Source organism: Cetorhinus maximus, chromosome 4 (assembly GCF_964194155.1).
Source record: "Cetorhinus maximus chromosome 4, sCetMax3.hap1.1, whole genome shotgun sequence".
NCBI classification, from domain to species: Eukaryota; Metazoa; Chordata; class Chondrichthyes; order Lamniformes; family Cetorhinidae; genus Cetorhinus; species Cetorhinus maximus.
This window is the reverse complement of record NC_135882.1, coordinates 40,868,238-40,878,725: the sequence shown is the minus strand read 5'-3', so window position 1 is coordinate 40,878,725 and position 10,488 is coordinate 40,868,238. Positions and strand designations below refer to the sequence as shown.

General features: G+C 41.8%; 1 protein-coding gene across 5 annotated transcripts in view; it reads left to right on the top strand.

Moving 5' to 3' along the window:
- Positions 1–1,652: 1,652 nt before the first annotated feature.
- golga4 (golgin A4) overlaps positions 1,653–10,488 on the top strand; it is a 212,248-nt gene continuing 203,412 nt past the window's right edge. For 4 of the 5 annotated variants that reach the window (XM_078540095.1, XM_078540094.1, XM_078540093.1 and 1 more), the window contains exon 1: positions 1,659–1,846. In XM_078540095.1, the coding sequence (XP_078396221.1) occupies positions 1,781–1,846 (66 nt within the window). In that variant the 5' untranslated portion in view covers positions 1,659–1,780. Of the gene's footprint in view, positions 1,847–10,488 lie in introns of all 5 variants that reach the window. The other variant, XM_078540096.1, reaches the window with a different exon arrangement.

The window sequence follows — 10,488 nt, the reverse complement described above, 5'->3', positions numbered from 1 at the left end:
ACAGGCACATTTATCAGGATTGGCTGAATATAAACTACCAGTCAAACTTCTTCCAATCTTGAATAATTTTATAACTCATCAATGAAAATATTCAATGAAATAAGTCCAAAAACTTTCATCCCAGGATGTTCTCAGCAAGCTGCTGAAGATTAATGCTTTAATTCCTGGTGGTGCCAGGACAATCCTGAAAGATTGGGAAGCCATGGTGATTCTTAGACCCGCAACTTTCCCTGCCCTGACTGCAGACAGCGCCCATGCTGGACTCTTGCCTTCACTGCCCTGGATGCAGACAGTGCTTCTGCTGGACCTTCACTGCCCTGACTGCAGATATCATCCCTGCTAGGTTCTCACTTTCACTGCCCTGGATGCAGACAGAACCCCTGCTGGACTCTTGCCCCTCCTGGCCTGACTGCATACATAAGTACATACAGAATAGGAGTAAAAGTAGGCCATTTAGCACCTCGAGCCTGCTCCACTATTCAATAAGATCATGGCTGAACTGTTTTTGTTTTTAATTTCACATTCCCATCTACCCTCGATAACCTTTGATTTCCTTGCCTAACAAGAATCTACCTACCTCTGCCTTAAAAATATTCAATGACCCCGCCTCCACTGCCTTCTGAGGCAGAGAGTTCCAAAGTCACACAACCTTCTGAGAGAAAGAATTTCTCCTCATCTCTGCCCTAAAAGGGTAACCCCTAATTTTTAAACAGTGCTCCCTAGTTCTGAACTCACCCACAAGAGGAAACATCCTTTCCACATCCACCTCGTCAATACCATTCATAATCTTATATACTTCAATCAAGTCACTCCTCACTCTTCTAAACTCCAGTGGAAACAAACCCAGTCTGTCTAACTTTTCCTCATAAGGCAACCTGCTCATTCCAGGTATCAATCTAGTAAACCTCCTCTGAACCGTCTCCAATGCACTTACAACCTTCCTTAAATAAGGAGACCAAAACTGCACACAATATTCGAGATGTGGTCTCACCAACGCTCGATATAACTGAAACATAACGTCCTTACTTTTATGCTCAAATCTTCTCATAATAAAGGATAGCATTCCATTAGCCTTCTTAATTACTTGCTGGACCTGCATACTAACTTTTTGTGACTCATGCACTGGCACACCTAGATCCTTCAGCATCTCAGAACTCTGCAGCCGTTCTCCATTTATGTAATATTCTGCTTTTTTATTCTTCCTGCCAAAATGAACAGCTTCACAATTTCCTACATTCTGTTCCATCTGTCAGATTTTTGCCCCTCACTCGACCTATCTATATGCATCTGCAACCTCCTTATGTCCTCTCTACAACATACTTTCCTACCTATCGTTGTGTCATCTGCAAATTTAACTACCATGCCTTCACTCCCCTCATCTAAGTCATTGATGTAAATTGTAAAACGTTGAGGCCCCCGCACAGACCCCGCGGGACTCCACTTGTCACACCCTGCCAATCAGAAAAAGACCCTAGTGGAATCTCACCTGCAATGCTCTGGGTGCAGAGAGCGCCCCTGTTGGACTCTCACCTTCACTGCACTGGGTGAAGACAGCGCCCCTGCTGGACTCTCATTTTCGCTGCCCTGACTGAACACAGCGCCCCTGCTGGACTCACGGGATCCACATCCGGCTCGCGCTGCCGTGGCCACGTCGCCGGCGCATGCGCCCAGCTGCTGGCCGGGTCGTCAGTCTGGGAGTCGCGGCCTGAAGGCGGTCGGGTCATTGGTACAACCTTCGCGTCCTCATTCGGCTACAGCGGCGACCCCGGCAGCCGGAGAGATGTTCAGGAAACTCAAGCAGAAGATTAACGAGGAGCAGTTTCCGGTCAGGAGCGGCCAAGCTCAGGTGAGAGAGGCCGGCGGGCAGGCCCGGCCTGCGGCGCTCCTGTGGGTCTCGGAGGAGATGGCCCGGCCCCCTATTCTCCCCCGCCCGGTCCGGCTACTGGTGGCTCGCCCCCGCCCCTCTCGATTCCCCCCCCCCCCCCCCCCCCGCCATCTCGCCGTCTGCGGGTCGGGTCACATCACTGGAGCACCTCGGGGTGACCTGGAGCCCCATCACTAACAGGTGTCAGAGCCGCAAGTTTGCAGTCAAAATATGGGGCTCGATCTGTTTAAAATACGTTGAAATTGGAGGGGGAGGGTGGAGAAACTGGAAAAAAGTTCAGAATACTCCTGACCCTCATCCTCTGGTAATCTTGCAGATGAACTCCCACACAGCAGGGATTCGCTTCCGGCACCTAGGTGCTGTTTTGGTGGCTGGGACCTCAGGAAAGTGGGAATGGGAAAATCCTCTTGTGTGCTTGGTGGGGAATTTTTAAGCTCAGTGATTTTCTGATTTCACAGCAAACGTTTTGTTGTAATTTGTTTGAGAGGTTTGGAAGAGAAACAAAACCTGGGTCCGTGAAATCACCCACCTTAATTGTATTATGAGATGACTTCTGTGATATTGAGATACTCAATCTACATAATAAAAGATGGGTATGTAATACTATGTCAGGATTTCTCTGAGGATTTTCAGTCTCTGGAGCACAGTCGAGAAGAGCATATAGTTGTCCATGGGGCAAAAAGGGTTCTGTTGAAGGGTCATGTGGACTCGAAACGTCAACTTTTTTCTTCTCCACCGATGCTGCCAGACCTGCTGAGTTTTTCCAGGTAATTATGTTTTTGTTTTGGATTTCCAGCATCCGCAGTAGTTTTTTGTTTTTATAGTTGTCCATGTTTGAATCGCAGCCTTCTCCATCTTCTAGCTGGGTTTCTAATTTGTTTTTCTCCCGAGGATGGTAGATACACAGTAGTTAGTATATTGAAGACATAGGTGGTTGAGTTTTGGACATGGAGGAATCAAAATATGGGGATAAGGCAGGAAAGTACAGTTGAGGCATTGAATCGGGGAAGAAGCTCAAGGGATCATATGGACTTCTATTGTGATTCATCGATGGGGTGCTTCAGCATTGCGGAGTTAGCTCACTCATCAATATGAGGAAGGGTACACATTCAACATTTCTAAGCATTTTTCTGATTGGCTTATTGCTTTATTACTTTAAGATAAAAGCAAAAAACTATGGATGCTGGAAATCCAAAACAAAAATAAAAATACCTGGAAAAACTCTGCAGGTCTGACAGCATCTGCAGAGAGGAACACAGTTAACGTTTTGAGTCCATATGAATCTTCAACAGAACTATTTTCTTCTATTTTTCCTTAGTTCTGTTGAAGAGGCATACGGACTCGAAACGTTAACTGTGTTCCTCTCCGCAGGTGCTGTCGGACCTGCTGAGTTTTTCCAGGTATTTTTGTTTTTGCTTTATTACTTTGTTACTTTGGTAATAGGGATGTAGTTAATGACAGATTGTTTTTAGTTTTAGCGAAATTGGGCATTTGCCTAACAAAACAACAAAAAGGCTAATTGTAATTTTGAAGTGAATTTTATTAGTCATTTAGGCAGCTTTTTAAAATTAACTGCCATTTGGGTTCTTTGCATCTGAACAAAAAGTTACAAAATGCCACTGTGCACTTCACTTAGTGATTCATTACAATCTGTGGCTAGCAGACTTGTGTGACAAGTCACCAAAAGTATTGTGTTGTGATTATTGATACTGCATTAATATCATGTTTGACTAGAAATTAAATGCTGATTTAATATAGTTGTCTCTTCACATAGGGTTGTTGATGTAACACTTCAAACCTACCCCATTTTGAAAATGTTGAGAACTTGGATATTGTGTATCAGTGGATTTGTGGGGCATTACAGATGGGCCCACTGCTGTTCTCCCAGTGCAACTATCCACTTGTCATCAGAAGTCACTTGGACAAATGTCAGAAACCTAGCCATGCTATTTATAAAACAGCGACTACCCCCGCCCCTCCCACCCCAAGATGAACTAATTTTGTATAATAATGTAATCATGGTTTCTGAAGTTTATCCTCCTGGGTATGACGTTTGAACATTTCTAAATTTGAAAGATAGATTAAATAGGTGAGTTCCTACTTCCAGTTTTACTAATAGCCCTGAATACGGTGAATTCCAGGGAGAATTAATAGCAGTAATGCTTCAATCTTGAAAGCTAAATAAAGAAAAGTAGAACCTTCAAAAGATGCATGGGAAAATAAATAGTGCCATATTTAGCATACTCACTCAACTGGTTTTTGTCCTTTCAGAATATATCTTTAGAGGGATGTGCAACTGAATCTTGGTACTTCATTGGCCTACATTTAGGCTTATTCTGACAATGACATGGCTGTTTTCTTTTGGCTTGCATTTTTAATTTCCTGTTTCTCCAACCACTCTCCTGAGTATTGAAGGATTCTCAATCCTTAAATTTTATGCACAGCACTCTGCTGATTTTAATTGTTATTTCAAAATCAGAAAAATGTGTGTAAATATTGTACTTGACTTTTATATAAGATTCTCAATAAAAAATCAGTTGCAACCAAGCACATTAGAACATGGAAAATAAATAATTTCCCAATGGCGATTTCAGCAGTTACTACACTGAGATGAGTGCAAAAACAGTCAATATTGGTAGCAACATAAAATATTAAAACTTAAAAACATCCCAAATCCCATAGATCTTTCTTGGCTAAGACAACATAAAGCAAGGAACTCTGAACTACAATCTGAAAAATAATCAGCTGGCCTGGACACGAAATGATAATCCTTTGTGGGTTAGAATCCATCTTTAAGCTATTTACTGAGTTATTAGCAGTTAGTAAAGATATACTTCTTGTTAAACTCTAGATAAATACACTTGGACAGGCCTGTACACAATAGTTACCCTTTCTCACATATAGATAATGGTTTACCCAAAGATACCCAAGTCAAAAGACTGCTAGCAGCACTCCAGAAAAGGATATCAGACTTGCAAGAAAAAGCTATTCTTGTAAAGTTGGAAGGTTAAAATAATCTTTACAGTCTAAATAATTCTCTTCTAGTTATTTGGAAACAGGCAGACAGGAATCTGGTGGGATTTTCAGCAGAACATTTGACTTCAAAATTCTTGTCATAAGGATTGTCTTTTACCATTGTTGATATTTGATTTTAATAATGTTTGAGTAAGCATCTTAAGATATAGAATTCTATACATGGTGTTTTTTAAAGATTATTTGAGTTGGGGAGGGTAAAACAAAAAAAGACATGTGAATGCTTAACTCGGAATTTTGATTTCATTATTTCTGTGCATTCAGTGGGAACTGCCAAATTTTGTGGTTGACTGGTATGGCAAGTAAATCAAGAATTGCAATGACCTTAAATGAGCTGTCCAATCTCGCTCCAAAACAATGCATCCTATAATATTCCAGGATTGATTCCCAGACTCTACCAGTAGTTGTCCTGAGATTGTAGGTGGGTTGTCACTTTTGGCATCATTATCCCTGGGCTAGGAAGGGCAAAATATCAGCTGCTGATGGCTATTCTGTAACACCCTTCACCTGGTGAGAAAGTGAAGATAAGCGACAATTCAGCTAAATACTAAGAGCTTTTCCATCATGATACCCTTTGACTGACGAGCCTCCACATGGCATAAACTAATCTATTCAAATCGACACCTTAGCTGAGAGCTGTCAGTGCACCGTCATAGCCTTGTTGGCATGATTGTACAACATGGAAACAGACCATTCTGTGTCATTTTATGTAACCTGTACAATTTAGTTTATTATGTATAATTACAAAGTATTGACAATATTGAAACAGGCCATTTGGCCCAACAGGTCCACGCCAATGTTTATACACCACATGAACCTCCTCCCACGCTTCTTCATCTAGCCCCATCAACATATCCTTCTTTTCTCCCTCATGCTCATGTAGCTTTCCCTTGGATGTATCTATGCTATTTGCATCATCTGTTTCTTGTGGTAGTGAGTTCTATGTTCTAACCATCCTGAGTAAAGAAGTTTCTCCTGAATTCTCTGTTAGATTTATTGGTGACTATCTTATGTTTATGGTGCCTCGTTCTAATCTTGCCTGCAAGTAGAAACATTCTCTACATCTATCCTTTCAAACCCATTGAATTTCATATTTTTAGGCAACACATCAATATTTCAAAAGCCTAATGGTAAATACAGTCTATGCTCACATGTGAAAGATGACCACCAAGTAAAATGCTAGTGGGCCACTCTTTCATTCTTGGAGATGAGAAAGGTTATGGGGAGTGCATGACATGATAAGTTGGAGAGCTGGGGGAAAATTGGTACAATATTTTTAAGGCCTTGTGTTCAGTCTTACAAGAGAGCTTTCCATGATGTTTTGTTTTATTTAATATAAAGCACTTGTAGATGAACTATTTATCTGAACTAGTCTGTTGCTCAATGTCAGGCCCCTTATCCAGTCCAAATATAGTTTGTTAAATTGATCTATTCAATTTGTGATGCTGTAGCTATATGTTATAAAGCATAGCATATACAGTATTTTTTAGAAACATTCTTTTAAAGAGAAGCATATTCTAAATTCATACATCCAACAACATCCAATGTTTTACAAACTGCAGAGCTTTAAAGAACAAAGGTGGGACCCTGAGGATTTTCAGAAATCAGCTTAAAAATCTATATTTATTCATTTAGCACTAAATCAAATTGATGCTTGTCATAAATGTTTATTGGTTTAGATATTCCATTCGAGCAAATAATGGAACAGTGCATTTCAAAAAGGAGGATGATCTGTAACTCTCAAATAGTAGTCACCTGGTGAGCATAAGCCACTTTGTTAATTGTGCTTTTGGCTTAATGGCAGTGATGAAATAATTTTATAAGAGTGTTGCTATGTGTTTCATCCTGTCTCTATGGATGAATATTGGCACCTATCCCAAATGCCTTGAATTTTAAATTCTTATCTCCTGAGAAGGCGGTGGTAAACTGCCTTCTTGAATCGCTGCAGTCCACGTGGAGTAGGTACTTCCACGGTGCTCTTCTGGAAAGAGTTGCGGGTTTCTGATCCAACGAGAGTGAAGGAACAGTGAAATAGTTCCAAGTCAGGATGGTGTGTGACTTGATGGGGAACTTGCAGATACTGGTGTTCCCATTCATGTGCTGCCCTTGTCCTTCCAGGTGGTAGATGTTGTGGGTTTGGAAGATGCTGTCAAAGGAGCCTTGGCGAGTTGCTACACTGCATCTTGTAGATGGTATACACAACTGCCAATGTGCGGGGGAGTGAATATTTAAGGTGGTGCATGGGTGCTGGTTAAGTGGGCTGCTTTGTCTTGGGTGGTGTTAAGCTTCTTGTTTATTGTTGGAGCAGCACACATCCAGGCACATGAAGAATATTCCATCACACTCCTGACACACGTCGATGCAGATGGTGGACAGGCTTTGGGGAGTCAGGAGCCGAGGTACTCAGTGCAGAATTTCCACCCTCTGACTGAATTTTGTAGTCACAGCATTTATATGGCTGGTCCAGTTCAGTTTCTGGTCATTGGTAACGCCCAGGATGATGTTAATGGGGGATTCAGCGATGGTAATGCCGTTGAATATCAAGGGGCAATGGTTAGATTCTCTCTTGTTGGAGATGGCCATAACCTGGCACTTGTTTGGCACAAATGTTACTTGTTACTTATCAGTCCAAACCTGCATGTTGTCCAGGTCTTGCTAAGTGCAGACACAGGCTGCTCCAGTAGCTGAGGAGTTGCGAATGGTACTGAACACTGTGCAGTTGTCATCGTCAGCGAGTATCCCAGCTTCTGACCTTTTGATAAAGGAAAGATCACAACTGAAGTAGCTGAAGTTGGTTGGCCTAGCATGCCTATCCTGAGGAACTTTTGCAACGATGTCCTGGGGCTGAGAATATTGGCCTGGAACAGCCACAGCCATTCATTGTGCTAGGTATGACTCCAACTAGTAAAGTGTTTTCTACAAGAACACGAGATAGGAGCAGGATTCAACCATGCAAGTCTGCTCTGCCATTCAGTGCGATCATGGCTGATCTTCAACTCCACTTTCCCACCCGCTCCCACATCCCTCGATCCCCTAAGAGAGCAAAAATCTGTCTATCATAGCTTTAACCATAGCCAGCGATGGAATATCCACAACCCTCTGGCATAGAGAATTCCAAAGACTCTCAACCTTTTGACTGAAGAAATATTTCTTCATCTCAGTCCAAAATGATTGATCCCTTATCCTGAGACTGTCTCCCCATGATTTAGATTCCCCAGCCAGCGGAAACAACCACGTCAAGCCCTTTCAGAATCTTGCTTCATTGAGATCACCTCCTGCTTCTAAACTCCACAGAATGTGGACCCAATTTACTCAGCCTCTCATCATAGGTCAACTCTCTCATCTCAGTGAACAATCTAGTGAACGTTCGCTGTAATGCCTGCAGTACAAGTATATCCTTGCTTAAATATAGAGCCCAAACTGAACACTATTCCAGATGTGATCTCATCAAAGTCCTGTGCAATTGTAGCAAGACTTCTTTATTTTGGAAATCCGATCCCCTTGTGATAAAGGCCAACATGCCATTTACTTTGCAAATTACTGTACTTCCATGCTAACTTCTGATGCTCCTTGTACGAGTATATCCAAGTCTCTTTGAACATCAACATTTACAAATTTCATGCCTTTTTAAAAAGAAAGTTCTGTTTTTCTATTCCTACAGCCAAAGTGAAGAACCCCACATTTCCCCAATTTTGTTCTATTTGCCACCTTGTTGCCCACTCACTAAACCTGTCTATCTCTCTTTGCAGCCTCTTTGTGTCCTTCTCATAGCTTGCATTCCAACCTGACTTTGTATCATCAGCAAACTTAGATACATTACTCTCGGTCTCTTTGTCTAAGTCATTAATAAAGATTATAAATAGCTGAGGCCCCAGCAGTGATCCTTGCAGCACTTCACTAATCACAGTCTGTCAACTTGAAAATGCCCTATTTATCCTTACTTTCTGCTTCCGCTCCACTAACCAATCCTCTCTCCATGCTAACATATGATCCTCAACTCCATGAACCCATATCTTGCCTATTAAATTTTTGTGTGGCATCTTATCAAAAGCCTTTTGGAAATCCTGGTATACTATATCTACTGGTTCTCCTTTATCTACTCTACCAGTTGCAATCTTAAAAAACTCGAATAAATTTGGCAAACACAATTTCTGTTTCGTAAAACTATGTTGACTTTGTCTGACCATCCTATGATTTTCAAAGTGCATTGCTAAGGCTTCACTAATAGTAGATTCCAGCACTTTCCCGACAATTCCCATTGACTTTAATTTTGCTAGGGCTCCTGATGTCACACCAGGTCAAATGCTGATTTGATGTGTCACTCTCATCTGTGGAATTCAGCTCTTTTGTATTTTTTTAGGAGCTGAGTGGCCTGACAGAACCCAAATTGAGCTTTGGTGAGCAGGTTATTGCTGAGTAAGTGCCCCTTGATAGGCCTGTCAGTGTCACCTTCGATCATTTTGATGATTGGGAATAGAAATGGACAATAATGACTAGATTGGATTTGTCTTGTTTTTGAGAGGCTCAGAGTACTTCTGTCAGTGATACTGTAGTGTGTAATAAACACAGAAAATGCTGGAAATACACAGCAGCTCTGGCAGCATCTATGGACAAAGAAACATTGGGCTGGATCTTCTGGTCGGTGGCGATGCTGAGGCAATTGCTCGCTGTTGGAACAGATAATTGTGGCCCTACGTTTTGCCATCCTTGCAGTCGGATCTTCCTGCCCCATGGCTATCCACAGAGAGAAATGGTGAAGAGCAGCAGCAGAGAGAACCTGCCCCCTTTTCACAACACCAGATGGTTGGGAGAGTGGTGATTGGAGTGGGTGGGATGGCCACGACCTGAAACAGGAACTCTGTTTCTCTCTCCACAGGTGCTGCTGTGTATTTCCAGCATTTTCTGTGTTTATTTTGGATTTCCAGCAAACACAGTATTTTGCTTTTGGATGCTGTAGTTTGTGATGGATTACAACTAACATTAAAATGTGGCTATCACTTTGTATCAAGTAAACAATGTAGATCAGTGGTGGGCAATCTGCAGCTCGCAGGCTGCATGTGGCCCATCAAGGTTCTGAGTGTAGCCCATGAGACATTTTATTGACCATTACCCACGTGCAGGAAAAAGAATCCAACTGCAGTTGTCATTGATGCATTTGGTTCAGTGACCATCAGCTCTCAGCACTGCTTGACAGGAAACAAGACAACACTGTTGAGAGTTTTCACTTCGCTTTTCGCTAGTATTTGCGCTGTGCTGAGTGTTATTCATAATAAGTGAAAACGAGTTAAAATGAATTCAAAAACGTTATACGGCGAAAGCATTGACTTCTTAGTGTTGCTTACAAGTATCTGAGCTATGACGTACATTTTGCAATGTTTGGTGTTTTTGTTTCATTTGGACCTGTTTTCAAGTAAATCGCAATAAATGATTAAAACAAAAAGCTAAAAGCTACTGCGGATGCTGGAAATCCAAAACAAAAACAGAATTACCTGGAAAAACTCAGCAGGTCTGGCAGCATCGGCGGAGAAGAAATCAGTTAACGTTTCTGATTAACGTTAACTGATTTCTTC